General features: G+C 35.2%; 1 protein-coding gene across 4 annotated transcripts in view; it reads right to left on the bottom strand.

Moving 5' to 3' along the window:
- The window catches only part of ATRNL1 (attractin like 1), a 438,168-nt gene that overhangs the window by 291,078 nt on the left and 131,072 nt on the right, over positions 1 to 16,018 (bottom strand). For all 4 annotated transcript variants that reach the window (XM_074545284.1, XM_074545285.1, XM_074545287.1 and 1 more), the window contains exon 20: positions 8,494 to 8,587. In XM_074545284.1, the coding sequence (XP_074401385.1) occupies positions 8,494 to 8,587 (94 nt within the window). The remainder of the gene's footprint in view (positions 1 to 8,493; positions 8,588 to 16,018) is intronic.

Here is a 16,018-nt window from a genome sequence, read left to right as displayed (position 1 = left end):
GTTAAACATCTATTTTATCCTTGGTGGAAGCCACAGGAGAAAGGGGAAGCTGTACAAAGAAACTCAAACAATTAATACATCTCCAGATGTAGCAATCCAATAGTCAATCAGTATTGATTGATTGATCTTACCCTAAATTGAAAACTAATAAAAAAGAACCTATTTGCTTATGAAACGACCGAAAACTGATGACTTTATACAGCAAAAACAATTTTTTTTAATTAAAGGGTTTATTGAAGGACACAGTAATACTGCTGTAAGTCCTTTTCTTCAGTTATTTCCCTCCTTTCCACAGAACTGACTGCCTCTGTCTGTGATGCTGCAATGATCAGCATGGATGGGGACGTGTCAGAGCCCTTTGGTTTTCCTCCTCAGCTATTTTCCAGCACAAAGGACCAATAATGATACATAGCATTTGGATAAGCCATTTTTAAATATGATCTGTGTCTTCTATAGTAGCCAAGATCCCCTAAAAACACCAAAACATTAAGAGAACATTGAGAACTCTGGGAACATTGATTTCTGAAATGTTTACATGTACTGAACTGACCAGTGTTTATGTGTCATGAAGGCAAAAGTAATAAAATATGTCAAGTTCTCTGTTCTAGATACCCAGTCTATAATAAAACTGTAGTAGCAACATTTGTTTTCTGGAAGATGATCACCTTGAAAAGGTTTTGTCCTCCATAAAGTTTTGTAGGACTGTTTATTCTCAATTTTTTTTAATCTCCTTAAATATTTGCCTTCCACAAAGGAAATATCACTTTCCTCCCTTCTGCTCCATAGTTAATTGTCCAAAGCTGACTGCAGTAGCAGTAGCCAGCAATAATAATAGTGATGTAGAGGGTTGTTACTGTAACACAGCACATATTGAATTTAATCAGTTACAACAGAGCAGTATATAATAGAATTTTTTAAAAGAACTCCCTGAAATATCTGGTTTTGTCAGTCACAACTCAGCTGATGGATTTTTTCTGATGACAGCAGGATGAGCAGCCAGAAAAGCCATTCGTTATTTTCTTTTCCTTCTCTAAAGTGAACTACTTATCTTTAACCAAAGCAGTAGGAAGGGTAAACCAAATTCATACTGTACTGGAAATCTGTGTTCTTTCTCCCCCCTACCTGCAGAGTAATTCCCAGATCCTATCCTACACGTGGCAATTTCTGATTGAGAGAAATTAATTATGGTGAGATTAATTATGGCTCCCATGAACAATGACAGTTTATAATCCAACCTCAGCAACATGAAAGAACAGAATAATTATATTAATAGTTAACAAAAGTGTTGACCAGGATAATCAAGCTGCATGTATTTATGTTTTGTGGAGAAAGGACAGACTGTAGTGTTGGGGGTATTTGGTTCATGCAGGTGAGCAAAGACAAATGCCTGGTGGAGCCACATGGTGAAAAGAAGATTGTCTTCACTGTCAGCAGCCTCCTGCAAGTGTTTTCTGGAATTTAAACACTCTACTGGCTGTCTTACAAGAAATTCTCCAGTCTCCTTTTCCATTTTCTCAAAGCAGCAAAGCCAGGAGATGCTGTAACTGCAAACACCTCTCCCACGGGGCTGGTGCTTCACAAGAGCTGCTCATACTGAGTTCTGGCTTGTGTGACTGATGCTACTCAGCATCCCTAACTCTTAACTGCCTTCCAGTCCTGGCCACAGAGCAGCATTCCCAGGTGCCTCCATTGCACACCCTGAGAGATGCAATGCAGCACAGCCCCATCACTTTCAGCTGCTTGAACTGGGGTTAAAAAAGACAACCTCAAATTGTAAGTCATTGCAAGCTATTCTGACCCTGTCTGAGACTAAGAAAAAGCACTGGCTATGCAGATATGTGCAATTCTGCTTTAAAGCTAGCCCTAGGCAAGATGTAAAGCCAGCCCAATCCACAAAGCCCTCTGACCTCCTCCTTTCCAAAAACAAGCACAGAAACTAAAGCTACAACTTTGCTGGGTAAGAAAAAATCAGACTCAATAATAAAGCAATTTTATGGCAGCCATAACCTCCCTTTCTCTCTTGCTCCTACTAATTCTTCCATGGGACACAGTCTATGCTTGTTTCTCTTTTTCCTGCATGAGTATACATCAGCATCACTCCCACTTCTTATTTCATCTCAGTCTGAACTCAGTACCTAACTAATTAAAGGCAGAATAAGTGTCTTCATCTTATATTTAGCTTTAAATCTTTATGAGTCTATTTCAGACATAAAGAAAATGCAAACGTCTCTGTTCTTTTCAGCTGTGCTATTCTATTTTAGTAAAAATAGCATGTAGAAGCATTGCCTTAACTGTACATCTCTAGACAACTGACAGTTTGCACCAAAAACCACTAGCATTTTATATATTGAGGATTTCCTTACAACAAATGCATCCTGAGCACTGGAATTCAAAACAGATCTCACTGGCACGGGATCTGTGAAAGGCTTGGGCAGCCTGCCCTGTTCCACTGCTTCACTGCTATAACCTGCACTGAGCAAACCAGATTATTCACATGCCAGCCCCTCAATGACACACTCATGGCATTGGAGGAACAATTGTTCAGAAAAAGAGATTCACTTCTTCTAAAAGAAAATCCAGCACCATATATTTTTCAAACAGGAAGCCAAAAAAATATTAATTAATATCTGTATCCAGCATGCATACAAACATAAACTAAGTGGGCACAAGAGACAAGGACACTGCTTGCATTCCTTCTTTAGCCAAGAGGGCTTGAACAATTGTAAAAAAATAACTGTTTTGCTTTACACTTAGCATTTTTGGAGGTAGCCTGAAAAGGAAGTAATGACTATGAAATATCTTAGAAAACAGCTAAAGCCCAGTGGTAAGAGGATTCTGCTCTGTTGAACTTGCCAAACCAAAAATCATTTTTATATATGTGCATACAGCCAGTTATGGAAGATCCTAACTTAGAAACCAAAGCAAAATTATTTTATTCTCATGAAAGAGAAACTCTCATGCTGAAACTGCTCTCCATTTTTCAGACAATTACTACTAAACTCAGAAAGATAAAAGGCACATTTCATAGGGACAGAACACAATGAAGTCCCAAGGACAAAGCTCTTTGCAAGGTGCTTTGCAGCTTCTCCCTCGGCTACCACCTCATGCTCACTTTGGCTCTGAGAGCACTGTCTTCTAGGAATGATACATGATGTTCCAACTCTCATTCCTTATTTCTGCAAAACTGGACAATTTCCTGAATAAAATGTAATGTTTGGATGTAACAATGCTAAACAAAGCGTAGTTTCACATACACAGAGCCTGCAATTCTGAAAGATCCCAGAGAGCCTCATGAACTTTACATATAATATACTGAATGTACCAAAGCAGACAAAGTGAGCCTACTGCAGAACAAAAAAAAATCAACAGAAAGGCCAAGAGTGACATACAATACTGCCAAAACCCATATTTTCCTTTTCTTCAAATTTTAGATCTCAAATATTTCAAGTGCCTTCTGAGGGTTTGAGCCATTAGAGTGCATTTGGGTCATGCTCTAAAGCTTTGATATTAGACATATTTTTTAAATGAAAGCTGCAATTTAAGAAAAAATGATTGATGCAAGAAACATGAATTAAAAGAAAAAAATAGCTCAAATCCTTGAAAGATCTGACAATAATTACTACATGTAGAGCAGAAAATGAGTACATTTAAAACATAAATGTACTCATAAATGTTGAAGTAGGAGTTTTATTTTATTGTTCTCCTTAGAAACCTAATGATCCAGCACTGTGAGAACTAGCTGAGAGCATGAACCTGTCCTTACAGAGGCAAGCTGAAATTTTCAGGCAGTTAAATAAGAAGAGAGGCAGTTGCTAAACTCACCAACATTGCTAAACTCACCAGCAGCTACATGACAGATTTTGCTGTAATTCTCCACCAAACGTCACAGGTAATGGAGCAACATGCATTAGCATGTCAAACTTTCCTCTTAAACTAAAAAATCAAGGTCTGGACTCAGCAGGAATAGGTAGAAAACACCTCCTATCAAATACAATCAAATATGTTAAACTAATGGTGAAATATTATCAAATGACAGAAATACAGGGAAAAGTGTTGAAATCAGGAAAAAAACCCCAAAATCCTGTTCATGTAATTTAAACCACTAAATATTATACTTTTAAACTTTACTTTAGAAAACCACCAACCACCATGGTAACCAGTATTAAATGGATTATATCCTCAATCAGGAAAAGACACTTTCTCAATAGAGTAAGGGGGTTTTTATTAAATTTCCAGCAATAAGAATTCCTTTTTGTCTATTTGGCTTTGTGATTTGTGTGTGTGTCTGTGATAAAGGAAGTTCAAATCAAGTGAATTTATTATATGATTGCTGCCAATTCTTCTCCTACTGAAAAGCAGCAAGAGAAGCTCTGTGTGGAAATAATTGGGAAAAGATTTACTCTGCTATCTGCAAATAAAGCTGCAGTGATATCAATAGAATGGGGAATTTGACTCTTAGCCCAGTATATTTTTTACCTGTAAGATGAATTGTACCATTCTGTGGAGGGAAATTATACAGAAGAGTATGGCTGGATATTTTAAAATCTTATTCTTACGTACAGCAGACTATCAATAAGTGCTTATTTTTTATGCACAGATCCTTACATTATTAAATAGCTATTTAAAGTTTACATACAGGAAAGATTTTTACCAAATAAATATCGTATATTTTAATAAATAAAATAGTATTTCTTCCACTTTTACATAAGGGGTATGTCTAAGAAATCAATGGTGTGGACATTTGAGCAATACATTCTATTATCTTGAATTTATCCCTCTTACAACTACATAAAATATACTATGAAATGTGAGATTTGAAATCATACTTTTTCCCCCAGTATTTTCCTTCCAACAAGTAATGCTTCATTACAGAGGTTTTGAAGCCCAATTTTAGCCCAGTTCTTACACGGTGATGACAAAAGCAACAGACACATCACCAAGTGAAGGCTTTCACTTGCAAGAGCCCAGATTTACTTAAACTTCTGAAAAAATTATTTAATTACTCACTTGATCACATAATTTTAAGATTTTTCTTCCTTGCCTCCAGCAAAATTTCTCACATTTAATATCAAAATTTGAACTTTAAAACATCCCCTTTGCATTTTCTGCACATTCCCACAAACCTATTCCCTGAAAAGTTCCCTGTGCATAATCCTGCATATATGGATACACCAAAACATATGGAATTTTGAAAACCTCTGTCAACAGAATTCTGTGAGAAAATAAAATCAGCAGCCAGTAAATCAAATGTTAGAAAAAATTAAATAAAACAACTACCTTGAAGCAATAGTTTTCCCCTGAAAATATGGTTTAAATCACCATGATTTTCCTGTTAATACCAATTGCATATTTCATTTTCATAAAATTAAGGGGAAAAACAAGAAATTGAGTATTTTTATTTGTATCTGGTATTAATGTTTACAGTCTAGTTACTTAGAATAATCAATCCATTCCAATAATTTCTTCATGATCAGGAGATTACTAAAAGTTTTTACCAACTGAAACAACCAACTTAACAGAAACAAAAATATTAACATATGACAAATATATGATCATGTGATCATGTGAAATGATCATATGACCATGATCATATGTGGTCATTTAAGAAACACTGTAAAGCAGAATACAAATGTGTAAAAACTTTACAGCTTTACTAATTTTAATTTCAAATGGCACTGTGCTGCATGCCATCCAACAGCACAATCAAGGATTTAATGCAACTGAGAGATGGGTATGCTAAAAAAATACACAAATAAATAAAAATAAAATAAATAAGATCTTACATGAAAGCACAGAGTTGATAAAGTAGGGAGGGAAAAATAAAATAAAAATAAAAAATGTTGTAAACTTTCCCAAATTTTATAAAATCTCTGCCCACAAGGCACAACAGAGCCCTGCAGCTATGACTTCTTAATCAATAGGATTCTTGACAGAAATATCAATCCATCTTACCCACTGAACAGCCAGAGTTTGGAATTTTCATGGAAATACTTATTTTAGCTAACCACAAGGTTGTAGATTTGCTGCTGAGGTTTTTAGCCTAACTAGTCAGTAGCAAAATAGCCCCAAAAAATTCATCCAGAGCAATGGAGAGCAGTATTCCCACTTTGAATCAAGTTTCAGATTACTTATACAGAATATAATAAAGTAATAAATACAAGGAAAGCATTGAGCTGATTTTAGTTTGTCCTTATCTTCTAGATAATGACTGCATATATATCTTGTGATACATTCAAGAGAGGTTGTGAGTGTACAAATTATTTTTAAAGAGGAAATAGTTTTCTATTTTTTTTAAGCATAATACAAAATAAATCAAGTTCATATTCTTCATATGAAGTTTTGAATGAGTTTGGGACTGCATTCAGTGACTCATTAGTGATTGTTTTTTTTTTAATTATTTTTTAATGCTCTTCATCTCCTGATGTTCTAATGAAATTGATAAAAAATATTTGATTGAAACTTCCACACATGAGTGGATCACTCTCTCAAAACAACCATGATGGTGAAATGACACATTCTAAATTACGTCCTCCAACTCAAAATCTGTGGTTATTTGCTTGAGTACCCATGAACCCAACAGATGTTATTTCATCCCAAAAAAACTCACCTACACTTAAAATATCAAATGTTTAAACACCATAGCTTGCTGTGGACAAGCCTTTGATTTGTGTATGAATCTAGAACAGGAATGCATTACATGTGACTAAAAAAGAGATTTTCAGTCTGAAACTGCAATTGTAAGTTTACTCTTGAAAAGTCAAAATTCAAATTTCTGTTTCATCTGTGTTGTGGAACTGCTGTAACTTCTGACAAGAGAAGTCCCCAACTAGGAAAACCTTTTCTCTTCTAGTTCAGTAAGTGGGGTAAAAGAACCTTTTAGGATAGACAAACTCAGGACAGCAGACTGACACAGATGAGCAGCAAAACCGCTCACATGAGACAAAAGTTCCAAATCAGAGTGGAATAAACAGTGATGAAACAGGCACAGGACAAATGACACCAACAACCACAGAGATACAGGAGAGACGGGCTGGGGTGAAGGCCTCAAAAGAGTGCCTTATGTGGAGGGTAGTCAGTAAAGAATTAGCATTTTCAGCACTGAAACTGTTTTCTGTGGTTCAGGGGTTACAAAGGACAGAGGAGAAATTGTTGTCTTTTTCTTCCTGTTCTTTGCATAGTCAGAATGGCATCAATTCAAGTCCAGAGCTGGTAGCTGATAATCAGATCACTCATTAACACCTAAAACTGATTAATTGTATGGGCACAAAAAGAGGGGAAAAAGACTTCTCAGGGAAGACTTAATTTGGAACTTAAAGATATCATCATTCCAGCTTTTGTCATGATAAAATTTCATCACTTAGTCCTAATCTTGATTTGCCATCTCATCCAGAGAGTCTTCAATTAGCTGGACACCAAGTCCCAGAGGAACAGCAGAGCTGCCAGCACAGCTCTTTCTCACGGATATACACAGATCCTCTGCATCAGAAATTTGTGTTTCTTTACAATTTATCAAGCAAAGTGTTACAGGTAGGATCCAGGCCAGTTCATTGAGTCTATCAAGGGCAAATTCACAAATCCAGTGTAAGTGGATGTCCTGTGGCAGGCAGAGCAGAAGCTCCTGGCAGCTCTCCCTGCTGGGGAGGAGTTGGCTGGATTCATGTGCCTTCTCCCCAGTTCTAAACAAAACTGCTAAGGTCAGTTTGTTGCCAGACACTATTAAAATAATTATAACTGCAAAATAAATAAAGTTCCTATTAAATAACATGGTGTACCTGATAAAACAGACTGAAAGAAGCATCTTAAATCTAAGGCTATTCACAATTAACTTCAATGTGCTATTTCTCCTATTTGATAAGTTACTCCACTTCAGCACATGATTGTTCTTAGGACTCCATTTGTTGTGAAGGTGCAAACACTTCCTCTAAAAACAAGAGGCTATTCCAGTCCAAAAAAAAAGAGTACTTTCCATGACAGGTCTACACATTCCTATGGTCTTGATTTTATGATGTGGGAAATTAAAGAAAGACTTTGGGTGTGATGTCAATATTAGTAGGGAGTCTAAAACACCTTAGTCAAGTTCCAAAACCCTAGAAATGAAATCACTCTAGATTCCCATTAAAAATAAGTGACAAACATAATGAATGTAATTACCAACTCATATGAATTTTTTCCTCACACTAATGTTTTAAAAACTTAAGAGAAAGGAAGTCAAATAGAAGTAATTCAAGTTTGTTCTTGGAAAAAAAATTTGATTTTTTAAAAGTCTGCAGTATCCTCAAAATATTACTGAAATTTGTGATGTAATTCTTTTAACTAAAATCTAAGTAATAGTGAAATTTCCTGAGAAATGCAGGGAACACTATATCCACCACTAAAGCATCAGCAGGTCAATCACAAAACCAGTACCAAAACAACAATATGAAATGGGAAAAACAGTGATTATTCACTAATCAAGGATTGCAATAACTTTAGGCTACATTTAACTGTACTCACAGTTGACACTGGTCTCCTTTGATTCCCTTGGTTGTGCAGAAACATTTTCCTGTTTGCATGTGACAGATGTTTGCATGTCCACTGCATGTGCAAGCTGTAAAACCAAAAAGGAAAAATGAGATTTCCTCACTCTTACTTAATTTGATAATTAGGTGAATATTCATAGATTTTAATACTTCATCCCAAGCACATTTCCTACAAGCTCTATTGAAATATATATCTAGTACTACTTCAATTATAATCTTTTTCCAAAAAATTCACTAGCATATCACTTACTTTATTTTCTGCAGAGTTAAAAACTATTCCCGCATTATTACAGGCTGTCCTCCACATCTTAAGTAACAGCAGTTTGAAAAAAGCAATTAAAATCTACCATTTCAATCTGCAACCCAGAAAATTATTCATAATTCATCTTGGCTACACAGGGTGAAATCCTGACCAATGACAAAATCCATTCAGCTTGAAATGTCTAATTAAAGTGTTATTGCAGATGTTTGGCAAGAGATCTAATAGAATTGGAACTCTTGCTATTTTCAAAAGTGAACAAAAAGAAATCCCAGAGACCATTTGAACAAAGGCAGAGCAAACACTACAGGTACAGTCCTCAAGAAGAGTTTTCTAGAAGCAGACAACTTTTAAAGCTCCTGGAATCTGAACTGAAGGAGAATCACAGGAACAACATCACCCCTCCACTCCACTTTAAGGCCAAAGAAATTCTCTCCACATTGGTCTGCTCACTGCCACGCTTGCTGCCTGATAGATTCTCACCTCAAAAACATTTTCCAGTTTCCAGTTCTTGAGCTCTTCTTCCTTTTCCTTTCCATGTTTATGTGAATTTCTATCTTGTTTAGGCAGCCATTTTTTATTCCTAACCAAGTGTACCAAACTTACTAATCTCTCCCTGGTAAATGTGTCAATTCATCCCCACATCAATGGAATGACTCCCTACTAATATTGACATCACACCCAAAGTCTTTCTTTAATCCAAAGTAACTCTGAACCCACCATGATGTTCACATTAAGCTTTCACTGAAGTTTTAATTATGACTAAGATAAAGGATTTAATATACGAGGTCCTGCTTGGGAACAGATATGGTACCAAGGGGTGACCTGTATAAGATAAAAGTTTATTCTCTATTTTATAATCTCATATTGAATTCCTATCACAGACTGAGTTTTAAACTTCCCTTATACTGATAAGGAATAACACAATAAATCCTTCTTTGACAGTGTCCCATTCCATACACACTCTCACCTCTGCCACAGCCTAAGACAAACAGAGAAAAAGGTATGAGACAATGTAAAGCCTAATTAAATGTAAGATATTATTGAAATAAAATGTCCATTTCAGGACTTCAATGGTTTGTTCAGCCCTCAGAGCTCATTAAATAGCCAGCTGAACTTAAAGAAGAATTCTTACAAAGGAGATGCCAGGCATTCAATCTGTCTGCAAGAAACATCAGAAATTTCTGTGCAGCACATAGTGATGTGTGATGTTTTCCTCTGTTTCATAAAACAACACACCTGAAAAATACCTGCAGTTACCACAAAATCCTACATGTTGTAATTCTGCTATCCTCTTGACACTCTACATTAAATGTTCATTGAAGTGCTGCCACTACATTATCAGTTACGTTTTCCCAAATCCATTCATGTTTTCCACTCTACATTTATAGAATTATTATTTAGGCACTTAAAGCTGGAAAAGCCTCTTCACAAAAGTTAATTTTAATTGTGTAAGTCTTTGCAATGCTTTCAGTGAAAAATACAGGAATATATTTTAGTATCTTATTCTGCTTATAGTTAAGTACTCTTAACAGTGATGCTCCATTACAAGAGAGCACAAAAGTTATAAAAGGAGCTAAAAGGGTAAATTCTGAAGCACATTCCAAGAGCTGTCAGTGTTTTCACAAATATAAAAGCTATTGCAAACTAACCTTAATTGATTGCTCCCACAATTATTGCTCATTTAACAGGAAGTAGATCACAAATGTGGAAGTGGAAAACATAAGTGATTATATAGCAGCAGCTCTTCAGTGAACATTTATTACTCTCATTCAGCAAGTTCCTATTATTAACCTCACTGTTCCTGGATAATACCAGGGGAAAAGACAACACCTTTGCATTTATACTTTTTAAATCTAGAAAAAAAAATCTGTTTCACAGCAATGAAAGCCTATTTTAATATGCTTTTTATATGCAGGTAATTATCTAGGGTTTGCAAGTGTGTGATGTAAAATGAATTCCTACCAATCTGTGGATTTCTATGTAAGAGTAACCCAAAAAAATTCATTTTAGCCATTGCTGCTGTTACTGAAGCAAATGTGAGTATATGTGATCAAAGAAATGCAATAGCAGATCCGGACAATATTTTAGAATATTTGGAAGAAGACTGACATTCTTCCATTACCCCAATATTTCTGTACTCCTCTATACATATTTTCTTTATTATTTTCTATTTGTTTCTCTCTGCTTAACCACTCTCAGTGAATGGTTTCTCCTGGGATAATAATGTAGCCAATAGTTAATACTGCAGCTAAGGTAGGATCTTTCCCAGCCTATTGCTACTTAAACTAGACCAGGTCTTGGGATCAGTTTTAAAATCATATTTTGTACCAATCATTGTCAGCTGGCAGAAATCAGGAAAAGAGATTCAATTTCTATTTTCCATACTTTCCTGAGGCCAACACTTGAGTTCATTCACTGAAAGGGGTGTCAAGAACTGGAACAGGCTGCCCAGGGAAGTGGTGAATTCACTGTTCCTGGAGGGATTTGAGATGTGTGGATGTGGCACCTGGGGATGGATAGTGATGGGCTTGGCACTGCTGGGGTAATGGCTGGACTGGGTGAGCTTAGAGGTTTTTCCCAAACTGAATGGTTCCATGATTTTGTGTACTTTTTGCTGCACCTTTGGACAGAAAAAGCGAGTTCAGACAACCTCAAGTCTTCCCATAATAATTCTGTGCATTCATCTCCTACTTAGGTTTATATCATGCACGCCTGCTAATTTAAATACTTAATTATCATGTTTTTACCAAGAATTAAATATTTAAAATAAATAATCTATGGCTCACAATAAAAATCTGCTTAAAAGGTAGAATTTAAACATTTCTTTTGTTATTTTTTACACAGTAAGTGAAATGATGGCATTAGAGCTTTAAAAACAAGAAGAAAACAACTCATCCTTGCAATATCTACTCTATTTTTAGGGAAATAGCAGCTCAAAATACTCTTTTGTACAACATGCAGATTCTAAGTGGAACAGAAAGATTATATGAAAACAATATAATCCAGTAGAGCAAATCCATGCTGCAAAATCACAACCCTATAGAATTTATTAAATAATAAATCCAATGTATGATTGATTCCAAGTTGCCAGCTCAGCATATAAATGTTCTTGCTGACAGCAAAAGAATACCCATCACCATTTCCATGCAGGGTGCATTTTAAACAATTGAATTTAAACACTGATTGTTTAGCCCCCATCTCCAGCATACAGCTGCAAGAGCATTTTTGCTCTCAAATGGAGCTCACTACAGATGGTGATTTAAGTAAATTTGTTTGCTTGCATGAAAGGTTGCTAAACTAGAACAGTACATGGATAATTACCCAAAGACACCTTGCTGATGTTTTTTTAAGGAAAGCTATGACAATACCTTTAAATACTGAGGTGTGATACTTCGTTAATTTTACTAACATTCAAGGCTAACATATGTTAAATCAAAAGAAAAGGAAATAGAGCAGTTCTTGTAGATTAGGCTAAGTAAGAAATAGCAAGTATAAACTTCTATTAGATCCAAAATTTTAATGCTCAGTTTCCCAGTAAATGTTCACCTATGTAATCTATTAGTCTACTCATATGGCAACTGCCCTACAGAGACTATTTGCTACATTAGGAACATTGCAAAGCTGTCTAGTCACTTAATTCTCTAGAAATGTGTATTTAGCTAGAAGCCCCTGATACCCTTTTCCCATTCAACAATTGCTTTTATAGGAAATACATCCATTCAGCCTTTGAGACAGGAAATGTAAAAGCAAAAAGATGTGCCCAATAACACTTCTGCAATATCACCAAGTAGCTTTAGCTAAAATTAAGCTAAAGAACTGCTGTGAAGGCAATGACCAATAAAACCAGGAGTACAAAAAAAAAAAAAAAAAAAAAAAAAAAAGGAAAAAGATGCTATTAGAACATACTGCTGTACATGCAGTAATGGAATTGTCATTTTACAGTGACATGATTATTCTCCAAAATAAATCAGTCTTAATATAAAAATTAACACATATAGGACTATATTTCTTGTTTTACCATGTGATTTATATTTCTTTGGTTTCGAATTAATTTATTTTTATAGTAGCCTAATAGCACAAAAAGAAAAAAACACAGGTGTGCTAACACAGTGCTGAGGACTGTGAGACAGAGAGAAAAGGCAAACAGAATAGACAAATATTTTGGATTCCTGTCACTCAGATATGGAACTTTAAGTCATATTAAAACACAGACAATTTCACTCGAGCTTGAACTAACACTACTGAGATCATGTGACCACTGGTAAGGCAATTATTTTGTCCTGAAAAGCAACAGTCAACAATCTGGAAATCACAGGTGTCACTTCCTTAGCTTTCAGGACTAAACATACATTCCAGAAGTGGGATATTTATCCTAATAAACCCAGAAACAACAGACAGACTGATTATCTGTGGCAGAAATCAAAATTTAGTTTGGTTCAACCTAAAGACACCTTCATCAATTAAAGGCTTGTATTTGTTCTTTAGCCATTTTTGCTCTGGTAAAATGGCCCTGCAGTGTTTCTATTTCATAATTCCTTCTGTTCAAAGCATTCATCCTGAAAAGTGAACTGATTTCTTTTGTTTATTTGTAATAAATACCTCTCAAGCAATCACAGTAAAGCTGTCTTTAATCATCAGCAAGTAACAGTATAAAGACAGCTTGGAAAATCATAATTTTGCTTCATACAAGTAGATAATGAAAATGCAAAACACGAGATTAACACTGAAAGAAAGACAGGATCTTTTTTTCTTGTTAGGAACTGAGCAGAATCTTAAACAATTAACAAGAGTAATGCTGTGCCTGAATTTCTCATGCCAATACTGAGCCATTGCACCGAATTTTTACAGCTTGCTGTTGGAATAATATGCATTTTCTACCAAAAAACATGCTGAACAAAAACATTGTCACATGAACTCACAAAATACAGTAGGAGCACTTTCATGTTTTCCATGTTAATCTGTTTAAAAAACTGAAACTTTTACACTAGCTTTGAACATAGAAAAATGAAAACTTCCAAGTGAAATTATTAATACTCCTTTATCTGGAGATAAGTTTAGCATGTCATATTTATCAGTTTCCTTTTAAATCTTTCCACTTATTCATATCATTTTTAAACACAATATTAATATTAGTTACCAAAAACTAAATTGCCTACAAATTTAGACTGGGCTAACCTACAGATTTTAAGAGTTCAACTCAAAACTGAAGTCTGTATCTGATGTACGGGACAGTTTTTACATATCCAAGCATTAAAAGAGACCCTTCACAAGATTCAAAATATCTCTTTTTAAATTACTCTTAATTTTCCTCAGCTGTGAAGAGATTTCTCACATGAAAACACAAGAGAAAACTGGAATTACTTAAAAAGGAAGTAATTTCAGATCTGATAGACAAACTTTTACAAGCTTTAGTAAAAACTAAAATAGTCAGTCTTGACAGTTATTTGCAAAGAAAAAACATAAAATGAAGATTTTGGATACCTTTGTGGTCTAATGTCCATATTGAGATGTGTTTAAGACTTTTTCAGACAATAAAAGGCCCAGTACCTACTATTATTATTATTATTATTATTGCTATTATGTCCTTTTAAATTTTCTTAAGACAGCAGCTTCTGTACTATCTTGGAAATTTTGGTCAAAAAGCTCCTTTCATCAAAACGCTGTTAGTTTTCCCCCCATTCTTTCTAAAGAGAACACTTTGGAAGTTATAACAAAAAAAAATTAGAAAGATTATTATAAGGCAGTATGAAATGCAAAAGTATTTAAAAGCATTCAAATGTTATTCATAGCACCCTTAAAGGTAAGAAAAAGTTCCAATCTAAGGTGAAAAACATCTGAAGTCAACAACTGGTGATTGCAACTATTTGTGTGTATGTGGTCATTTAGAGTAAAAGCCCAAAAAAAAGAAATGATTTCTACAATTTATCAAGCAAAAATGCCACGAAATGTAAAGAAGTCAGCAAATCATTTCCCTCCCTTAGCCATTAGGACGTACAAAATACAACTGATTTTTAATGTATTCCATTGCAAGGGAGGCTTTTTTTTCCCCTAAATAACTAATGTGGTCTGGCATCATAATGTATTTCATTTAGCACTCAGAAAATGAAGGCAGAATCAACTGCAATCAAACTGAAATGCCATTACAAGTTTTTTTGAAGATCTTCATTGGATCAGTTGAGGAATGAGCATGTGAGCTGCACAATGCCTCAAAATCTATTTTCTCACCAGCTATGGGGGGTCCCAAGCCCCCTTAGGGAAAGGGGTGACCATTTCAATCCAAAACACATGTAGAAGGGGAGATGCAGAAATTAGAAACAAGCAAAATTCCTACTTTGTCTATTGCATTTGGGATGAGAAGACTGGCTTTAGTCAAAGGCTTATTTGAGGATCAAGTAACAGTGATTTAAGAAAATGTCATCTCCAGCTTGCAGCTGCCTGCCCCCAGTGCCCCCTGAGCCAGACACAGCATCGACACAGCTCTTGACATCACCTTCAATCCAGGGAAAAATATGTTTGTTTATCAGAGCCTGACAAAATCAGGACATTTCTAGACAGCTGAAAGTTTCTAAATCATGTCCCGCCTATCTCCTCTAGGAACATCATTTGGAAACCAATGGATTTACACATTTCATTAGGAAGGTGAACATACTGATACAAAGCTCAGACAGCACATCAGAAATACATTTTATAAGTATTCCTTACCACATAAAATAAATTTATAGCATGTAAACCCAAAAAAACCCCCAAAATAAGAATGCAGAGCAACTGGTTCATCATTGTCAGAAACTGTGCTCCACAAGAGCATGCAGGAGGACTTGATCACTAACATCAGGGAGAGCAAGAGAATTGTCATTAATCATTGCAAGTAGATTAAATAAGCACAGAGATAAAGGAATATAATATAAATCAAACTGCTGTATCTCTTCAATATCTGTAAAAGCTATAAGTGGTTATCAATTAAAGGATGCCTGAATTCAAAGTTCTCAGGCTAAGATGCTGAACAAGCACAAAATGCCTGCTACTTACACAGATTAAGATAGCACAAGTTGTTCTTATACTTTTTACTATTTCAGATATTTTTGTTGCATAGTAGACCTCAGGAACAGTTTAAATTAAGGTCTTTTCATTTTTCTTTTTAAAAAAGCTGCCTTGCTCCCACTCCACTAGAGTAAATTAGCATTAACTTTGCTGGATGGAGAAGTTACACAAAGCAGCCTAGTGTAGCCATCATGCTTAA

The sequence above is a fragment of the Zonotrichia albicollis genome, chromosome 7, assembly GCF_047830755.1.
Source record: "Zonotrichia albicollis isolate bZonAlb1 chromosome 7, bZonAlb1.hap1, whole genome shotgun sequence".
In the NCBI taxonomy this organism is placed as follows: Eukaryota; Metazoa; Chordata; class Aves; order Passeriformes; family Passerellidae; genus Zonotrichia; species Zonotrichia albicollis.
Note: the sequence above shows the minus strand (reverse complement) of the source record. Positions and strands in the feature narration are given on the sequence as shown.